Genomic DNA, 20,985 nt, shown 5'->3' with positions numbered 1-20,985 from the left:
ACCCCTTTGCTTCTAACCCCCTCAATTCTTGATTATATAAAATCCTATTCTAAAGACTGTTGTAGATGACTGTGGTAGTGCTACAAGTTTGAATTCTATGCAATTAATATGGATCACTTTCAAACAGTAAATCTCAAATGACTTAAACTGAGTGAAACATATGTTTTCATGCAAATTACAAATTTTACGATTAGTCTGAGAAGTTTATAAAATCGTCTCTTTTTGAGACTAAAAATCTATATTTCACTGACATTGATCATTTTGGTAGGATATGGTGATCGTGACAGGATTGAAAAGACACAAAAATTATTGTGATCCGCAATGAAAGCATCCAAAGCTATCGATGAAATTGATGAGTATTTCTTTTTCAAGGATTCATGAAGATTCATGAAAAGAGTTTCTAAAGTATTCTTGAAGATATTTTCGATGAATCCCTGAGAAAATTTCCCGAAGAATTGTGCTCATTCTACTAGTGGGAGTGACGTAACGCATCTCGACTCGAATGAAGTGACTCTACATTGCCATGCAAGAGTCACCTTTTTCGAGTCGAAATTTCTCACCTCGATATTTCAGTCGAGATGCGTCACGTCCTGTCACTCGTAGAATTTGCACAAATTCATGAAATGTTTGAAATTATTGTTCAAAATATTTGGAGAAACTCCCCATGGAGTCCCTGAAAGTATTCTCCAACGGATTTCTCTAAAAATTTCTCATGTCATCCTTCAAAAGATTTACAATGGTGGAATTCCCTCAAAAAATCTTGCGAGATTGTCCCAAGGAAACCCTTAAAAAATCTGCGGAGAATTTCTTGGTGGAATACATGGATAAATTACCAATGAATTCCGTAGAAGAATTCCAGAAGGAAGCTCTGAAAGAATTCTCCAACAAATCCCTTATGGAATTCCACTAGGAATCTCAGGAAAAATTGCTCGAAGAAACTCAAAAGAATTTCTCTGTAAAGAATCCCGACGATATCCCAGTACAAATTCTGCAAGGAGGATTCCGTGAATTCCGTTCTTTTACATTCCTGAAGAAATATACAATGATTTTTCAAAGATTCTTGAAAGACTGCCTGAAAGATTTTCCCATGGTGGTGTCCCCCAACGAATCCCAGGAGAAATCCCAGCAAAAAATCCCTACAGAAATCTTTGATAGCATAAATGGATAATTTTGCTGAAATCCTGCAACTAATCGCATGAGAAATTCCCCAAAGAGTATCCAAAGGAATTCCCCAGAGATATCAGTGGGAAGATTTTCCAACGATTCCCGAAAAAAAAACAAAAGAAATTTTTCAACAAATTCTTGAAGAAATTCTTGTTGTGAAACCAGGAGAAATTGCCGCTGAAACCACTGGATGATTTTTTGAAAAAATCAATAAAAGAATTCTTCAAAAAAAAACGAATTTTCGATAGAATCAATCAACTTAGTTCGACGATTTGAGGTGATGTCTGTATGCGTGTGTGTATGGCTGCGTACAAAAAAAAATGTCACTCACTTTTAAGACACTTGCCATTGGTCGATTTTAACGATTTTTACACGACTCGAACAGGAATTTTAACGCATTGTTTTCAATTGAAAATAGTTCGGATCAGTCGAACGTTTCAGAGTTTTGGTTATTTCGGTTAAGTTAAAACTGAACCATACCCCCTCATGCAGCATATCAATTTGTGCCGCCTTTTGTAACCTTCAAAATGGTTGACGAATTTTCTGTGGAGCTCATCAATGGAGATCCGGAAATCCACGATGTTGGACCAAAATTCAAGATGGCGGTCTAAAACCCAAGGAGCCAACCCACAATTCAAGATTGCGGTTATTTCAATGCGTTTTAGGCTCAAAATCATGCAATATGGGTATATTTAAGGGGTTTTCTATATATATTAAGGTGCGTGAAAATAAGGAAAAGTTTGGGCTTTTGTAAAACTGTGTGACCATTTTTTTTTTCAAATTCTCGTTTACGTCATACATAGTACAATATTTCATGTGTAAATTACCAACGTTATAACATTTTCTGTAAAACGTGTTTTCTTTAAAGAGGTTTGCCGTGACTATGATTACAGTCCAACGGCTCAACTGAAAGCACAAACCCTAAAGAAAACCGTTACTAGAGGACCTTGTGATGTCCTTGAACGATCAGAATATTAAAACCCAGATTAATCCACCTAGTGGTGATAGTGCCTTTCTCGTCGAATATGTACTTATAATATTTCCGTTGACGTCCGAAATTATGTTTGACGTATAGACTGAGCCAAGAAATTTCAGACTATTCTGTTGACTGCTGGAATACCTTCACTACATATCACTTAAAGCTGATCAATAACAAGACGATAATTACAAATTAGGATATAGCTTTATTCAGAATCACAGATCTCTTTGCAGTCTTCAACAAAGTATTTTGTGCACACTTTGGTTACAAGATTTATATAAAATTTGACTAAAGTGAAATTTCCCATACTATGTCCCATTCAAATTTCAACCACATTACAGAGGTTGCAACCAATCACGTCAAATTTTGATGCGATGCGATAACCACAGAGAAACAGACGTAACTCTTAGAACAGATAGCAGTTATATACATCATCACGAAAACGTAACCGCCCAATACTATTCATGCTGTGCATGGCCGGGCTACCGCTAGATGGCGGTAGTGAGCAAACGTCAAACAGGAGCAAAAACGATATAAGCGCCGCGAGTGGCCAATCGACCAACTACCAAATATTTGAATTCATCGTTAAAAAGGTGAACGAAGGAGTGCGATAAGAGTGTGACGTCTGTTTCTCTGTGTTTTTACTTTCTTATACATCGATGGTCCATCCTTTTGTATATTTACACCTCAGGAATCTGAAATGGTGTGATTTGATGAGATCCTTTAGTTTAGCTGCTTCACATATATTTATCACTTGCATTGACGGGCTTGGTGGTCTAGTGGCTACCGCTTCTGATTCGTATGCAGAAGGTCATGGGTTCAATCCCTGGCCCGTCCCTTTTCATCCTACTTTGTATCTTTCTATCCACTTCCTCTCTCTCTCTCGCTCTTCTCTACATTTACAACTCATGTATATTCATATGTTCATAGCCATCGCTAGAACCAGAAACGAATTGGAAAAGAGTCGTTTCCCTCCCTTCCAATTTCCACTCACAGCACAGTGTATATAACGCCTACAAGTTATGCAACCAAAGCGTGCTGTGCCGCTTAACCTTATTCACCTCATTCACCACACAATCTTATCACCTTACGAACACTATAAAAATAAACCCATATCCATGGATCGCATCACCGACCCAACGGTGACTCCCAGATCTCCCATCCTTTCTATCTAACAAATACCTCAGTCCGTGCTGGTTGTGGGGATGCAGAGGTGATCTCGGTCTTTAATAGCAACAACCAGCACACTCTAACATTCCTGTTGCGAATAGTTCCTATACGTTAGGGACTTGTGGAACTGGCAACCCTGAAGAAAGAGCGACGTTCGATACAGTAACTGCCTGTTGGAGGTTGCGTACAAAGAACAGTGCGTTTTAGTTCGTGAAAGGTAGAACAACGATGAAGTGTGCACTGTTGTTGGGAGATTAGTGCGTGAACTAATACTATAGCGTAATGTTAAATAATGTAATTACTTACTGTTAAATTAATAATCATTTAATAAATTGCAGTTTTTGAAGCTGCTTGAAATAGAAGCTGCTCTCAAAATGGTATTCTAGTTCCGAATGCATCACACGCCCCAACAAACTTCAAAAAGCTATAATCCACCAGCAGTCTTCCGCCATGGAAAGTATAGAAGATGAACTTTCCCTTCTAGAAAAGACGAATGAGTTGTGGCGGAAGAACTATGATGAAAGGGTGAAACGTATGGAGCTTCACTACGAGCAAGACATAGCCAAAATGGACGAGGAGTTCAGAAAAGCTGTATACAAAATGGAATTGGAATTCAGTGCCAGGAAAGCAGCAGTGATACGGCAATATAGTGGGAATACGGTCAGCAAAGGAAAGGTAATAAAACCGACTCCACAAAGTGACGACGCCCAGCCGCAAAAAGGCTGCACTAGTGTATCAATTCCAAAAACAGTAGGCTCTTCTGAACAAACCTCGCGCACAATGCTCTTGCTCAAATCAGCTGTTTCACAAAACATCGTCATCGGTGATCGCTCTCCCCAAAAGAAAGGAGAAATCACCAAAACAACACCAGCTGATTCCTCGTCAGCGTTCAAACAGAGGAAACAAAACACAATGCCGATTGCAACTAAAGTGATTCGGGTAACCTCCTGTTGTAAGCCACATCCAACGACGAAAGAGCAACACCGCCACCACCGCCGCCGTCGTCGTCGTCGCCGCCGCCGTAAGCAAGGCAGTCGTCATCTATTAAAAACGCTGCTGTTCGATCCCGGTGGATATCATCCAGTCAAACTTATCAATGGGTAGGTAGGATTTCAAGCGTTGGAACAGTGGACGACAGATGGGTTCGCTTGTACCTATCACGCTTCGCATCTACGACGGTATGGTGCTGCCATCTTCAGAAAGTTTACTGCGTGCGGGCAACACTTTCAAATTCATTGGAGATTCGGATGAAAATTGTGCAGCAGATGGACTTCAGTTTGTCACCAGTTCCACGGGGGGGAATGTTGCGAATAGTTCCTATACGTTAGGGACTTGTGGAACTGGCAACCCTGAAGAAAGAGCGACGTTCGATACAGTAACTGCCTGTTGGAGGTTGCGTACAAAGAACAGTGCGTTTTAGTTCGTGAAAGGTAGAACAACGATGAAATGTGCACTGTTGTTGGGAGATTAGTGCGTGAACTAATACTATAGCGTAATGTTAAATAATGTAATTACTTACTGTTAAATTAATAATCATTTAATAAATTGCAGTTTTTGAAGCTGCTTGAAATAGAAGCTGCTCTCAAAATGGTATTCTAGTTCCGAATGCATCACACGCCCCAACAATTCCTTTTCCTTCCCAACTGACTATAAGGACGTGTCCGCCGCCGGTATTGATCCAAAATGTATGAGCTGCTAGAATTGCACTTTGAGTGTGGAGTGTCCCAGCCCTTATTCATTTGGATCTCAGTGCAATTGGTACCAGCTCAGATCAATAACGGAGTAGCAACCATTGACATGTATAGTCAGATTTGATCGTTGATCGGTTGATCGTAAAACAAATACGCTATTCCACTAAAACCGGTGATTTTAGGACCCTAAGGGCCAAAAATTTGCTTAGATTTGCGATATCTCTACTTGTTTCCAAGATATTGACAAAAACCGACTGAAAAATCGGCATTTTTAACCATTTTTTTAGATTCCGAAGGAAACTTACCCTTTTTTGTTTAATAACACAAAAACGAGTAAAGATATCGCAAATCTAAGCACATGTTTGGCCCTTTAGGCCCTTTAGTTGTATATGTAGATAAGAGAGAGAGAGAGAGAGAGAGAGTGAGGAGTGGATAGAAAGATACAAAGTAGGATGAAAAGGGACGGGCCAGGGATTGAACCCATGACCTTCTGCATACGAATCAGATGCGGTAGCCACTAGACCACCAAGCCCGTCATTTAGTGGAATAGCGTATTTGTTTTGTCGAAAAAAAAATCATGTTTTTTTGGTCCCATACAATTTTTGACAACTTTAAGCCCCTTGAGGGACCACTTAGCCTTAAGATACGGACTTCAAATTTTGGCACGATCATTTTTTAGCTAAAACGATCATTTTCCACTAACGAACTTATAACATTTCTAAATTTTGCAAAATAAGGGACGGCCTAACATACACACACATACACGCATACACACACAGACTTCACCTCAATTCGTCGAACTGAGTTGATAGGTATCGTATATGTGACTCGACCCTTCGGGAATTCTATCTAAAAATCATTTTTGGAGTACACTGAGTGTACAAGAAAGGCAAAAATCATAACACTGATATCATTTTTTTTTTAAATATTGATCGTTCAAGGACACGAAACATGAATAGCGAACACTCAAAAAAAATTTGGTCTAAATCGGTTGAGAACTGTTTCCGCAAAAACATGATTACGAGACAAACGCGTTTAAAGTTTTAAGTATGCACTACGCGCCCGTAAGGGAGCGAGGTGCAAAACGCTATAACTTTGCTTGTACTGCTTGGATCTCTATGAAAATTTGGACATTCTACTAAACCCATACTAAAAATTTAAAAAAAAATTGATTTTGTGGTCGAGCTCAACATATATAATTCCTTAATAAGGGAAGACGTCCAGAGTTCAAATATGGAAACCAGAATATCCAAGATGGTGGTCCATAATCCAAGTAAAAATAAAATCGGGTTAAGTACTGTTCCTTTCAACTCGACTAAAAATTTGCATCTTTTGACATATACGTATTTCGACCTCAACTGTAAGGTCGTCTTCAGTGTCTCGTACTTGAGATAACGGTCCCTAAAATCCAAGATGGCGACTGTTTTAAGGAATTTTAGACTCTAAACCATACAATATGGGTATATTTGATAAGGAAAAGATGTCTGGAGTCAAAAAATGGCAACTACATAGAATATATCGAATCAAAAACCAAGACGACGGCCCAACATTTAAGATGGTGGTTCTTTCGAACAGCTTCAGGCTCTAAAACCATACAATATAGGTATATTTGTATTATTATTATAGAGTTTTGGCACTTCTCAGCAAAAATTACTGGAAACTTTCACCTACCCCGGGCAATCGGATTGCCAAAGGGGATTAGGCTCTGTGGATCTCATTAGCCGGTGTTATGCTTATCCTAATGAGTCTGCTTCAGATTTCACTTGTGGTGATTCAGGAACCGCCTAACTGTACTACAGGTTCCAAGAATCACCGCTTTCAGGATGTTGTTCAGGTCCTTCTTCAGTTCCAGCTCGTCTAGGGACCTTAGGAGAGACTTAGGGACAACTCCGGTTGCCGAGAGAACAACCGGAACTATACGGACGTCCTCCAAGTGCCACATCTGCTTCAACTCCTCCGCTAGGTCGTGGTACTTGGTTATCTTGCCGGAGAACGTTGATTGGACATTATGGTCTAACGGTACAGCGATGTCGATGAGGGTTACCCGCTTCATCCTTTTGTCATAAACCACAATGTCGGGCCGGTTGGAACGAATGAGGACGTCCGTAATGATCTCGCGATCCCAGTACAGCTTTATGCAACTATTTTCCAGAACCGGGTCCGGCTGGTACTTGTAGTAGGGTACAAATCTATCGGCCAAGTTGTGCTTTAAAGCAAGCTGTTGGTGCACAATCTTGGCAACTTCGTTGTGACGATCGAGGTAGGCAGATCCAGCTAATACTGAACAGCCTGGAACGACATGCTCGATCGTTTCTCCTACTGAATTGCACTTCCTGCAGCGGTCCTCCACGTCTTCGTGCAATATGTACCGCCGATAGTTTTTCGTCTCAATTACCCGGTCCTGGGTGGCTACCATGAAACCTTCTGTTTCCAAGAAGAGGCCACCAGCCACGCGTTCGACTATTGATGTGCTCGAGCTCCCATGCAACTCCTTCTGCTTCCACGCTACGATCATCTCGTCAACGGTCTTGATGTCGCAGTTCAGCTGGTAATCCTCCTGCGCCAGATGCAGGGCGGTGTAACTGTGGTGCGCTTCACATACAGTGCGATACATTTCATTACGGTTCAGCCTTTCTATGAAATATGCCCGCAACTGCTGGATCTGGGAGACACATAGTGCCTGGATATTGGTGGCGCCTCTTCCTCCTACTGCGCGTGGCAGGGTGACTCTCTCGATGGACGACTTTGGATGGCGCATGCGGTGCTTGGTGAACGCCACTCGTACTGCTCGTTCTAACGCCTCGAGGTCAGTCTTGATTCACTTTACCACCCCAAAGCTGTAGGTCAACAGGGGCACAGCAAACGTGTTGATCGCCTTCACCTTGTTGCCGGCTGACAGAAAGCTCCTCAGAACACAGTTGATACGATGCGAGAATTTGTCCTGCAGTTCCTTCTCGCTGTGTTACGAATACCTCTAGGTTGCAGGAAACCGAGGTATTTGTACGCTTCGCCCTCCGAATCTTCTCCTGTTCGTTGACGCGGAAACAGTTGGCGCCGGCGACCCCGGCGAAGATGATGGAGCGACATTTTTCAATTCCAAACTACATCCGGATGTCGTTGTTGAACACCGTCACACCGTCTGTACTGATTCCGCAAACAGATTCGTCCATAAAGAAGATGTGGGTTGTTCTTGCACTCCTTTCCCCACTTTTCAGTTGGTAGTCATAGTTGCATAGGTAGAGTGCTCTGCTGAGGGGGTTCATCGCAAAGCAGAACCATAGCGGGCTGAAGGTCCTGGTGCAGCCCAATTTCTGGTATACCGGGTAGTCTCACGTATATCCTGGGCGGGTTCTACGACCGCGGTCACGTCCCCAACTTCAACACACAGTCGCTTTTCTTCTGCCAACCACAACCCATCGTCGCTGTGCTGGACAGAGTTCTCCCATAGAATGGCCCAGAACAGTGTGACGTCACCAATCTGCGGAAGGCCTTGTTTATGATCAGGCTTATCGGTTCGGATGCAGTTGTAGTACTCCCTTTCGTTAATGTCGAACATCCAGTTTTGTTCTTTCCGCTTCGAACATTCTCCATAACGCCGCAATCGTTTCGCAAGAGCACTCAACCACTGTACATGGGTGTCGACGATCTCCGTAATGTTTCCAATTCTGTGAGATCTCGGAGTTCTGCGGGCTTCACAATTTCAGCAACATAATGAATATTACTTCATATTAGGTAAAAAATCGTAATTCATGAAAAATACCACATTTTATTTTTTAATTGGTTGGAACGGTAGAACATGGCGACCGTGACTGTAATACAATACAATACGATATATTTTCAGTTGATTTCCCATAGTCAAGTATTTTAAGTGAAACACAATCAAAATTTATCAGTTCGTCTATGATAAGTCTATCAAAGCTTTATGGCTGAAAATGTAACTAAATAAAATGTCGACAGTAGTGCTTATCGTAAAAACCTCAAAATAAATCATGCTGAAATATTGGCTAAGATTGATCAGCATCAATTCATAACCCATTTCCCCTTATTAATACACACTCAACGTTTCCTGCTAATTGCTGCAGAAAATCGGCTCAGAATTATTCATCACATGTAAATCGGCCAACCGTCGTCGTCCGTCGTCATCGGCGGCAAACCCAACCAAACCAACTGCCCGTTTTGTTTCCGATTCCGAGGAATAGCCTCAATATGCCCGATCGAGATTAGCAGCCAGAAGCTCATTTGAATTTTATACAACAAACGGCCAGAAATTAGCACAGACTTTCCACCAATTGAGCACGCACATACCAACCCAACGCGTGAACACAAATGAACTCCTCCTGAGGGCATTTTCAGTATGGAACAAATTAAGTGGAGCCTTTTGTGTGTCCTAAGCTCTGGTGTTGCTGCAAGCGTCGACGCCGACGTCGACGCCATCGCCGCCAGTTGTGAGTGATTGAATAATTAATAATCCAAAAGGGCTAAGCGTGTGGACTGTGGAGTTAGTGCTGGAATTGAGTTGGGTCCATTTTGCAAGCACGCACGCACGCACGCACGGACGCCATCTGGGAATATGGGCGTCCAACACAACACACACACGATAAAATTCCATGAAATGAGGCTTTCAGACTTTTAGGCCAGACCACGTTTTAGCTGATTGCGGACCGGTGGTGGCAGACGGTGTGCAATCGTGCGAGTATGTTTAGGGCTTTCATGAAATATGTATTCAAATTTCACTGTTTTCCATTCAGGGATTGAGAGGGAATGGCATAGTGGGCGAAAAGAGGTGTAAAATGGGAATAAATTGATTCTAGGAATTTCCAGAAGAATATTTTTTTGTGTTCCATTCTGTAAACCATGTTAATTCATCCAATTTATAGTTTATTATCAGTTTTCAAAAATGATCTATGTTTTTTCCGCGTTTTGATCTATCAAGCAACTAGCGCCATTGTCGCACCCCACACTGAACGAAATTCTCACCTCGTTTTTTTCCGTCCTTTCTTTCTTCATTTCAGTCACTCCAAGCGAAGCTCTCGTTTAGTTCTAAGGAAATTGTTGCTTTATCATGTGCCTGGTGTAAATCATCATATCATAACAAGGAAGCGTGCTTCAATCCGGAGCGAATCGGCGAAGAGTGCACGTTAGGTAAGTTGCAGCCAAAATTTTGAGGATTAGATTTGATTTGGAAAATCTCATCCGTCAGGAGCCCACCGGAGCATCGTGGTGCCACCGTCCTGGATCGTCAAGCTGCCCCGCAAGGGTAGCTTCAAGTCTTCGCTGCGGAAAACTCCACAGAAGAAGAAGAAGGCCGGCAAGAAGAGCAGCGCCCCGAAGGAACCGCGGACGTTCGTGATCAAACCGATTCCGACGGCCAACATCACGCCGGTGCTGGTGTTCATCAATCCGAAATCTGGCGGCAATCAGGTGAGTTGAAGAAGGAAATGATCACTCCAATTATGGAATTGATGCATTTAAATATCCAGGAAAAATTCACTCTAATTTTGAGGCGTAATTCATTCGAATTTCCAGAGGAAATTCACCCGAATTTCCAGAGGAAATGCACTCGAATTTCCAGAGGAAATTCACTCAAAATTCCAGAGGAAATTCACTCAAAATTCCAGAGGAAATTCACTCGAATTTCCAGAGCAAATTCGCATAAATTTACAGAGGAAATTCGCTCGAATTTCCAGAGGAAATGCACTCAAAATTCCAGAGGAAATTCACTCGAATTTCCAGAGCAAATTCGCATAAATTTCCAGAGGAAATTCGCTTGAATTTCCAGAGGAAATTCGCTCGAATTTCCAGAGGAAATTCGCTCGAATTTCCAGAGGAAATTCGCTCGAATTTCCAAAGAAAATTCACTCGAATTTCCAAAGGAAATTCACTCGAATTTCCACAGGAAATTCACTCGAATTTCCAGAGGAAATTCACTCGAATTTCCAGAGGAAATTCACTCGAATTTCCAGAGGAAATTCACTCGAATTTCCAGAGGAAATTCACTCGAATTTCCAGAGGAAATTCACTCGAATTTCCAGAGGAAATTCACTCGAATTTCCAGAGGAAATTCACTCGAATTTCCAGAGGAAATTCACTCGAATTTCCACAGGAAATTCACTCGAATTTCCGGAGGAAATTCACTCGAATTTCCGGAGGAAATTCACTCGAATTTCCAGAGGAAATTCACTCGAATTTCCAGAGGAAATTCACTCGAATTTCCAGAGGAAATTCACTCGAATTTCCAGAGGAAATTCACTCGAATTTCCAGAGGAAATTCACTCGAATTTCCAGAGGAAATTCACTCGAATTTCCAGAGGAAATTCACTCGAATTTCCAGAGGAAATTCACTCGAATTTCCAGAGGAAATTCACTCGAATTTCCAGAGGAAATTCACTCGAATTTCCAGAGGAAATTCACTCGAATTTCCAGAGGAAATTCGCTCGAATTTCCAGAGGAAATTCGCTCGAATTTCCAGAGGAAATTCGCTCGAATTTCCAGAGGAAATTCGCTCGAATTTCCAGAGGAAATTCGCTCGAATTTCCAGAGGAAATTCGCTCGAATTTCCAGAGGAAATTCGCTCGAATTTCCAGAGGAAATTCGCTCGAATTTCCAGAGGAAATTCACTCGAATTTCCAGAGGAAATTCACTCGAATTTCCAGAGGAAATTCACTCGAATTTCCAGAGGAAATTCACTCGAATTTCCAGAGGAAATTCACTCGAATTTCCAGAGGAAATTCACTCGAATTTCCAGAGGAAATTCACTCGAATTTCCAGAGGAAATTCACTCGAATTTCCAGAGGAAATTCACTCGAATTTCCAGAGGAAATTCACTCGAATTTCCAGAGGAAATTCACTCGAATTTCCAGAGGAAATTCACTCGAATTTCCAGAGGAAATTCGCTCGAATTTCCAGAGGAAATTCACTCGAATTTCCAGAGGAAATTCACTCGAATTTCCAGAGGAAATTCACTCGAATTTCCAGAAGAAATTCACTCGAATTTCCAGAGGAAATTCACTCGAATTTCCAGAGGAAATTCACTCGAATTTCCAGAGAAAATTCACTCGAATTTCCAGAGGAAATTCACTCGAATTTCCAGAGGAAATTCACTCGAATTTCCAGAGGAAATTCACTCGAATTTCCAGAGGAAATTCACTCGAATTTCCAGAGGAAATTCACTCGAATTTCCAGAGGAAATTCACTCGAATTTCCAGAGAAAATTCACTCGAATTTCCAGAGAAAATTCACTCGAATTTCCAGAGGAAATTCACTCGAATCTCCAGAGGAAATTCACTCGAATTTCCAGAGGAAATTCACTCGAATTTCCAGAGGAAATTCACTCGAATTTCCAGAGGAAATTCACCGAATTTCCAGAGGAAATTCACTCGAATCTCCAGAGGAAATTCACTCGAATTTCCAGAGGAAATTCACTCGAATTTCCAGAGGAAATTCACTCGAATTTCCAGAGGAAATTCACTCGAATTTCCAGAGGAAATTCACTCGAATTTCCAGAGGAAATTCACTCGAATTTCCAGAGGAAATTCACTCGAATTTCCAGAGGAAATTCACTCGAATTTCCAGAGGAAATTCACTCCAATTTCCAGAGGAAATTCACTCCAATTTCCAGAGGAAATTCACTCCAATTTCCAGAGGAAATTCACTCCAATTTCCAGAGGAAATTCACTCCAATTTCCAGAGGAAATTCACTCCAATTTCCAGAGGAAATTCACTCGAATTTCCAGAGGAAATTCACTCGAATTTCCAGAGGAAATTCACTCGAATTTCCAGAGGAAATTCACTCGAATTTCCAGAGGAAATTCACTCGAATTTCCAGAGGAAATTCACTCGAATTTCCAGAGGAAATTCACTCGAATTTCCAGAGGAAATTCACTCGAATTTCCAGAGGAAATTCACTCGAATTTCCAGAGGAAATTCACTCGAATTTCCAGAGGAAATTCACTCGAATTTCCAGAGGAAATTCACTCGAATTTCCAGAGGAAATTCACTCGAATTTCCAGAGGAAATTCACTCGAAATTCCAGAGGAAATTCACTCGAATTTCCAGAAGAAATTCACTCGAATTTCCAGAGGAAATTCACTCGAATTTCCAGAGGAAATTCACTCGAATTTCCAGAGGAAATTCACTCGAATTTCCAGAGGAAATTCACTCGAATTTCCAGAGGAAATTCACTCGAATTTCCAGAGGAAATTCACTCGAATTTCCAGAGGAAATTCACTCGAATTTCCAGAGGAAATTCACTCGAATTTCCAGAGGAAATTCACTCGAATTTCCAGAGGAAATTCACTTGAATTTGCCAAGGAAATTCACTTGAATTTCCAGAGGAAATTCACTCGAGTTTCCAGAGGAAATTCACTCGAATTTCCAGAGGAAATTCACCTGAATTTCCAGAGGAAATTCACCTGAATTTCCAGAGGAAATTCACCTGAATTTCCAGAGGAAATTCACCTGAATTTCCAGAGGAAATTCACCCGAATTTCCAGAGGAAATTCATTCGAATTTCCAATTTCCTCTCGAATTTGCAGAGAAAATTCATTCGAATTTTCCAGGAGGGCAAATTCTTTCGAATTTCCAGGGGAAATTCTCTGGAATCTACAGGGGAAATTCTGCGGAATTTGCAGGGGAAATTCTTCAGAATTTGCAGGGGAAATTCTTTGGAATTAGATGGGGAAATTCTTCGGAATTTCCAGGGGAAATTCTTCGGAATTTCCAGGGGAAATTCTTCGGAATTTCCAGGGGAATTCTGCGGAATTCCCAGGGGAAATTCTCCGGAATTTCCAGGGGAAATTCTCCGGAATTTCCAGGGGAAATTCTCCGGAATTTCCAGGGGAAATTCTCCGGAATTTCCAGGGGAAATTCTCCGGAATTTCCAGGGGAAATTCTCCGGAATTACCAGGGGAAATTTTTCGGAATTTCCAGGGGAAATTCTTCGGAATTTCCGGGGGAAATTGTTCGGAATTTTCAGGGGAAATTCTTCAGAATTTCCAGGGGAAATTCTTCAGAATTTCCAGGGGAAATTCTTCGGAATTTCCAGGGGAAATTCTCCGGAATTTCCAGGGGAAATTCTCCGGAATTTCCAGGGGAAATTCTCCGGAATTTCCAGGGGAAATTCTCCGGAATTACCAGGGGAAATTCTCCGGAATTTCCAGGGGAAATTCTCCGGAATTTCCAGGGGAAATTCTCCGGAATTTCCAGGGGAAATTCTCCGGAATTTCCAGGGGAAATTCTCAAGAATTTCCAGGGGAAATTCTCCGGAACTCGATTGATAATTCTTTTTACCCCGTATTTATTTATTTTCTTACATTGTCTTTATTTTCAGGGTGCCAAACTCCTCCAGAAATTCCAGTGGTTGCTCAACCCTCGGCAGGTGTTCGACCTGACGCAAGGTGGACCAAAAATGGGGTAAGTCCGGATCACAATACCTACCTCTACTAGCAGTTGCAGCAATAACTTTGATCCTTTACCAACACAGACTGGAGATGTTCCGAAAGGTGCCGCAGCTGCGGGTGTTGGCCTGCGGAGGTGACGGCACCGTAGGCTGGGTCCTCTCCGTACTCGATCAGATCAACTTTGTGCCTCCGCCGGCCGTCGGCGTTCTACCACTCGGCACGGGAAACGATCTTGCCCGAGCGCTGGGCTGGGGTGGCGTAAGTATCTATTCGATGTTTTCAGCGTATTCATTCCAATTCGATGGCGTCATAAAATGGAAAGGGTTTGAGCAACGATTTTTATGTAAAACGTGTTCGATTATTATTGCTTATGTTCTGGTATGACTGTATCGTCATTAAAGTAAATGGGTTTCGTTTGAGTCCTTCATAAGAGATCCGTCTCTGATTTGAAACAACCCCATCAAAAATGTGACTTTAAGTTCGATAATTCGATTCGATTATTTGATTCGATGATTCGATTCGATGATTCGATTCGATGATTCGATTCGATGATTCGATTCGATGATTCGATTCGATGATTCGATTCGATGATTCGATTATTCGATTCGATGATTCGAATTGATGATTCAATTTGATGATTCGAATTCATTTGAATTCGAATTTTAAATGTTACAATTTCTGCTCGGGCATCATCCTTGGTCCCATTTTCGCCGACGGGCTACTTTCACTCCAGTAGTGTCACATCAAATAATATTTGATTTGCGAAGATAAAAGTAAATTGATTGAAAAAACGTGATTGTTTCTGACGAATGTCGTGTTCGGTGGAAGCCGGGAAACCAACCACAAAACCGATTTACTAACGCCATTATCGGGAATTGATTTCGTCTTCTGCGTCTGGGGCGACGCGCGCCATTACTGGTTGCCTAACTCGGGGCGTTTATTGTCTTTCCGTTCGGGACGACTAATCGAACGAGATGATTTACGACAAATTGCGTCGTTTCTTTCGCAGGGTTACACCGATGAACCGATTGGGAAGATTTTGGCCAACATTGGGAACTCGGACACGGTTCTGCTGGACCGGTGGAACTTGAAGGTCGAGCCGAACACCGCGGTGACGAACGCCGAAGATGGCAAGGACAATCTGCCGTTGAACGTGGTCAACAACTATTTCTCGTTGGGGGTTGACGCCCACATAGCGCTGGAATTCCACGAGGCGAGAGGTTTGTCCGGGTTTTGGGATTTTGAGGTTAAGGTCGATGACTGAGGTTTTTGTGATTTTTTCAGAGGCCCATCCGGAAAAGTTCAACTCCCGGCTGCGGAACAAGATGTTCTACGGCCAGGCCGGCGGTAAGGATCTGCTCAAGCGGAAGTGGAAGGGTTTGGCCGAATTTGTCACGCTGGAGTGCGACGGTAAGGACCTGACGCCGAAGCTGAAGGAGCACAAGGTGCATGCAATAGTATTTCTCAACATTCCAAGGTAGGTTGAGCGCCAGTTTCGTGACTCGGTAGACCTTAGATATCTGAGAATCTTCCCCTTTGTAGCTACGGAGGTGGAACCCATCCGTGGAACAAGTCCGGTGGACAGTTCGAGCCGGCCACCGATGACGGCCTGATCGAGGTCGTCGGCTTGACTACCTATCAGCTCCCGCTGCTGCAGGCCGGTGGCCACGGGACCTGTATAGCGCAGTGCAAGTCCGCCAAGATCGTCACCTCCAAAACTATCCCGATGCAGGTGGATGGCGAGGCGTGTAAGCTGAAGCCCTCCACCATCGAACTGACCCTGCTGAACAAGGCTGTGATGCTGGCGAAACGGAAGCCCGGAAGGGCCAATGTGCCGTGAGTGTTGATTCTAGGGGGTGTTCAGGGACGGAAGGAACATAACCTTAAATTCTTAACCGTTTCAGACAAGAAAAACTGGAATCTCTCAACCTAACGCTGATGAAGATCATGATGTCCGACTACGAGCAGCACCACTACGACAAGGATCTGCTGAAGAACTCGGCCGTCAACCTGGGCACGCTGGATGTGCCCGTTACCGATCTCGAACAGGTCCGGGTCCTCGTCAACAAGTACTGCGAAGAGCAGCCGGACAGCCCCAAGCTGTCGCCGGATTGGTGCTTTATCGATTGTAAGCTCTACAAACGGCGTTGTTCCACAGAACCCTACAAATGTTGTTTTGCTTCTCCCCTCGACAGCCTGCACAGCAGAGCGCTTCTTCCGGGTGGACCGGGCGCAGGAGAATCTACACTTCATCACCGACATTGCCACCGATTGTATTTTCGTGCTGGACCAGGAGTGTCCCACGTTGCCGCAGACGCCCGAAGACGAAAGCGGAGGCTCGCTGCAGACGAAGGAAGGCTCGGCTCTGCCGGCGCATCTCACCAGCAGCGTCGAGTCCAGCGATCGAGAGTCCCGCGATGGGACGCCTCAGTCACCCGGGCTGAAATTCTTCAACCGGTCGCTGTCGGGACCGGGTTCCGGAAGTGCATCCGACACGCTGTCACCTGCCCTTGACATTCCATCGAGAAAGAGTTAGTGTTTGGTTGGAAAGGGTGAAACATTTGTAAGGTTTTGACTCGCTTTTTCGTTCTTGAACAGGTTCTCAAGGTTCCCAGGGTTCTCACGGATCGCAGGACAGCCCCCGGAACAATCTGAGCGTCTCGGGTCCGGATAGCCACAGCGGAGGAACCCTCGGCAATGGTCAGAGCCTGGACCAGCTGGTCAACTTTAGGAGGTAACAGCCCCTGGTCACGATCCCCATCTTTCTTTTCCAGTTCTTCTTAGAGTCAACCCATCTCCAGTTATTTCTCACTAATTCTATTCAAATAAACAGGTCTTTTTTGCCTGCTTTTATCCCTTTAAGTATACTCTCCGGGAAAACCCCGTGTTTCACACTACCATGCAATAATGTACAGAGACCTAAGCGTACATCTCTTTTCCACTGGGGCGGCGCACCTGACGAGCGTCCCATGGTGAAGCGACGAAGAAACGGAAAACGACGACTGCCATTGCCTGCATTATCTCCTACACGTGTCATGTTTGCTCTTCATTAAAAGGAAATTTAAATGATGTTTGCATACTTGTCTGACATCCGTTCCTATTTCCCCGTTCCCCGTTAGCTTCGACTTCAAAGAGAGGGGCAAACATTGCTCTTTCAGTTCATCTGCTTTGCTTCCTTCTCGACCGACTTTGATAAACAACGCTAGACACCTAACCTAGCTAACGGGAACGCCATGAATTGACTGTCAAATGACTGACTGGCGACAATAAATGGCGGAAAATGTGCTTTGGATTCGGTTTGATCCGTCTCCAACTATTTCCTTTCAATTTTTTCTGCTAGGGATGTTTGACCTAAGTAACATAACTAGCTGAATAACAGTTTCTTAAGCTAAAGTTTGCTAAAGAGTGGTTTGTTTCACTCTTGTACAACAAAAATGTTTGTTGAGTGGCTTGTCGACTATCGATTGACACAAAACAAACTCATCGACTTATTGGACGTCCCTAACTGATTGACCATCCCTAATAACCTGATGACAGCCGTCGTTTTCCTGTCTTCAGAAATTATCTCACCTTGTTTGGAATGTATTTTAGAATTGTCACTTTCACTTTATAAATCCACATTTTAATCTTCGATTTTTCCTCAATATTTTCTCTTTCCTTTCTCTCTGCTCATTCTCACAACGAATGCTTTCTTCTTCTTCACTGATAACAACAAAAAAACCCTACAAATGCACGCTAAACATTACACGCACACAACCTGTCCGCCTGTCAACGCGCCGCAACTGTCAACGCGACGACGACGACGCCGACTGCGACAGCTTCCACGAGCGATTGTTCGGGTTGAACGAAGATGCCTTCGGATTCAGGTGACTACTGCTACTATCACTACCATAACCACCAACAACGGGTTTGTCTGTGTAGGAATAAGGCATGCAACGCAGAAGGCTGATTGGGAAAACATGTTGATTGCAGTAGGCTAGGTGTTGATCGTTGCTAGATGTCGCCTTTGTCAGCGGTTGAGAATCAGAATTGAATCGAATCATTGAATCGAATTATTGAATCGAATCATTGAATCGAATCATTGAATCGAATCATTGAATCGAATCATTGAATCGAATCCTTGAATCGAATCATTAAATCGAATCATTGAATCGAATCATTGAATCGAATCATTGAATCGAATCATTGAATCGAATCATTGAATCGAATCATTCGAAATCGAATCATTCGAAATCGAATCATTCGAAATCGAATCGAAATCGAATCGAAATCGAATCGAAATCGAATCGAAATCGAATCGAAATCGAATCGAAATCGAATCGAAATCGAATCGAAATCGAATCGAAATCGAATCGAAATCGAATCGAAATCGAATCGAAATCGAATCGAAATCGAATCGAAATCGAATCGAAATCGAATCGAAATCGAATCGAAATCGAATCGAAATCGAATCGAAATCGAATCGAAATCGAATCGAAATCGAATCGAAATCGAATCGAAATCGAAATCGAATCGAAATCGAATCGAAATCGAATCGAAATCGAATCGAAATCGAATCGAAATCGAATCGAAATCGAATCGAAATCGAATCGAAATCGAATCGAAATCGAATCGAAATCGAATCGAAATCGAATCGAAATCGAATCGAAATCGAATCGAAATCGAATCGAAATCGAATCGAAATCGAATCGAAATCGAATCGAAATCGAATCGAAATCGAATCGAAATCGAATCGAAATCGAATCGAAATCGAATCGAAATCGAATCGAAATCGAATCGAAATCGAATCGACATCGAATCGAAATCGAATCGAAATCGAATCGAAATCGAATCGAAATCGAATCGAAATCGAATCGAAATCGAAATCGAATCGAAATCGAATCGAAATCGAATCGAAATCGAATCGAAATCGAATCGAAATTGAATCGAAACCGAATCGAAATCGAATCGAAATCGAATCGAAATCGAATCGAAATCGAATCGAAATCGAATCGAAATCGAATCGAAATCGAATCGAAATCGAATCGAAATCGAATCGAAATCGAATCGAAATCGAATCGAAATCGAATCGAAATCGAATCGAAATCGAATCGAAATCGAATCGAAATCGAATCGAAATCGAATCGAAATTGAATCGAAATCGAATCGAAATCGAATCGAAATCGAATCGAAATCGAATCGAAATCGAATCGAAATCGAATCGAAATCGAATCATCGAATCGAATCGAAATCGAATCGAAATCGAATCGAAATCGAATCGAAATCGAATCGAAATCGAAATCGAATCGAAATCGAATCGAAATCGAATCGAAATCGAATCGAAATCGAATCGAAATCGAATCGAAATCGAAATCGAATCGAAATCGAATCGAAATCGAATCGAAATCGAATCGAAATCGAATCGAAATCGAATCGAAATCGAATCGAAATCGAATCGAAATCGAAATCGAATCGAAATCGAATCGAAATCGAATCGAAATCGAATCGAAATCGAATCGAAATCGAATCGAAATCGAATCGAAATCGAATCGAAATCGAATCGAAATCGAATCGAAATCGAATCGAAATCGAATCGAAATCGAATCGAAATCGAATCGAAATCGAATCGAAATCGAATCAAAATCGAATCGAAATCGAATCGAAATCGAATCGAAATCGAATCGAAATCGAATCGAAATCGAATCGAAATCGAATCGACATCGAATCGAAATCGAATCGAAATCGAATCGAAATCGAATCGAAATCGAATCGAAATCGAATCGAAATCGAATCGAAATCGAATCGAAATCGAATCGAAATCGAATCGAAATCGAATCGAAATCGAATCGAAATTGAATCGAAACCGAATCGAAATCGAATCGAAATCGAATCGAAATCGAATCGAAATCGAATCGAAATCGAATCGAAATCGAATCGAAATCGAATCGAAATCGAATCGAAATCGAATCGAAATCGAATCGAAATCGAATCGAAATCGAATCGAAATCGAATCGAAATCGAATCGAAATCGAATCGAAATCGAATCGAAATCGAATCGAAATCGAATCGAAATCGAATCGAAATCGAATCGAAATCGAATCGAAATCGAATCGAAATCGAATCGAAATCGAATCGAAATCGAATCGAAATCGAATCGAAATCGAATCGAAATCGAATCGAAATCGAATCGAAATCGAATCGAAATCGAATCGAAATCGAATCGAAATCGAATCGAAATCGAATCGAAATCGAATCGAAATCGAATCGAAATCGAATCGAAATCGAATCGAAATCGAATCGAAATCGAATCGAAATCGAATCGAAATCGAATCGAAATCGAATTGAAATCGAAATCGAATTGAAATCGAAATCGAATTGAAATCGAAATCGTAATCGAATCGAAATCGAATCGAAATCGAATCGAAATCGAAATCGAATCGAAATCAAATAGAAATCGAATAGAAATCGAATAGAAATCGAATCGAAATCGACTCGAAATCGAATCGAAATCGAATCGAAATCGAATCGAAATCGAATCGAAATCGAATCGAAATCGAATCGAAATCGAATCGAAATCGAATCGAAATCGAAATCGAATCGAAAT

General features: G+C 42.2%; 1 protein-coding gene across 6 annotated transcripts in view; it reads left to right on the top strand.

Annotated features, from left to right (window-relative positions):
• LOC109424776 (eye-specific diacylglycerol kinase) overlaps positions 1-20,985 on the top strand; it is a 596,032-nt gene that overhangs the window by 543,442 nt on the left and 31,605 nt on the right. For 5 of the 6 annotated variants that reach the window (XM_062844212.1, XM_062844211.1, XM_062844215.1 and 2 more), the window contains 11 exons: positions 10,017-10,146; positions 10,205-10,425; positions 14,333-14,415; positions 14,486-14,660; positions 15,412-15,622; positions 15,687-15,879; positions 15,945-16,238; positions 16,307-16,530; positions 16,598-16,933; positions 17,001-17,136; positions 18,221-18,268. In XM_062844212.1, the coding sequence (XP_062700196.1) occupies positions 10,017-10,146; positions 10,205-10,425; positions 14,333-14,415; positions 14,486-14,660; positions 15,412-15,622; positions 15,687-15,879; positions 15,945-16,238; positions 16,307-16,530; positions 16,598-16,933; positions 17,001-17,136; positions 18,221-18,268 (2,051 nt within the window). The remainder of the gene's footprint in view (positions 1-10,016; positions 10,147-10,204; positions 10,426-14,332; positions 14,416-14,485; positions 14,661-15,411; positions 15,623-15,686; positions 15,880-15,944; positions 16,239-16,306; positions 16,531-16,597; positions 16,934-17,000; positions 17,137-18,220; positions 18,269-20,985) is intronic. The other variant, XM_062844213.1, reaches the window with a different exon arrangement.

Source organism: Aedes albopictus, chromosome 1 (assembly GCF_035046485.1).
Source record: "Aedes albopictus strain Foshan chromosome 1, AalbF5, whole genome shotgun sequence".
NCBI classification, from domain to species: Eukaryota; Metazoa; Arthropoda; class Insecta; order Diptera; family Culicidae; genus Aedes; species Aedes albopictus.
This window is presented reverse-complemented; position numbering and strand designations above follow the sequence as displayed.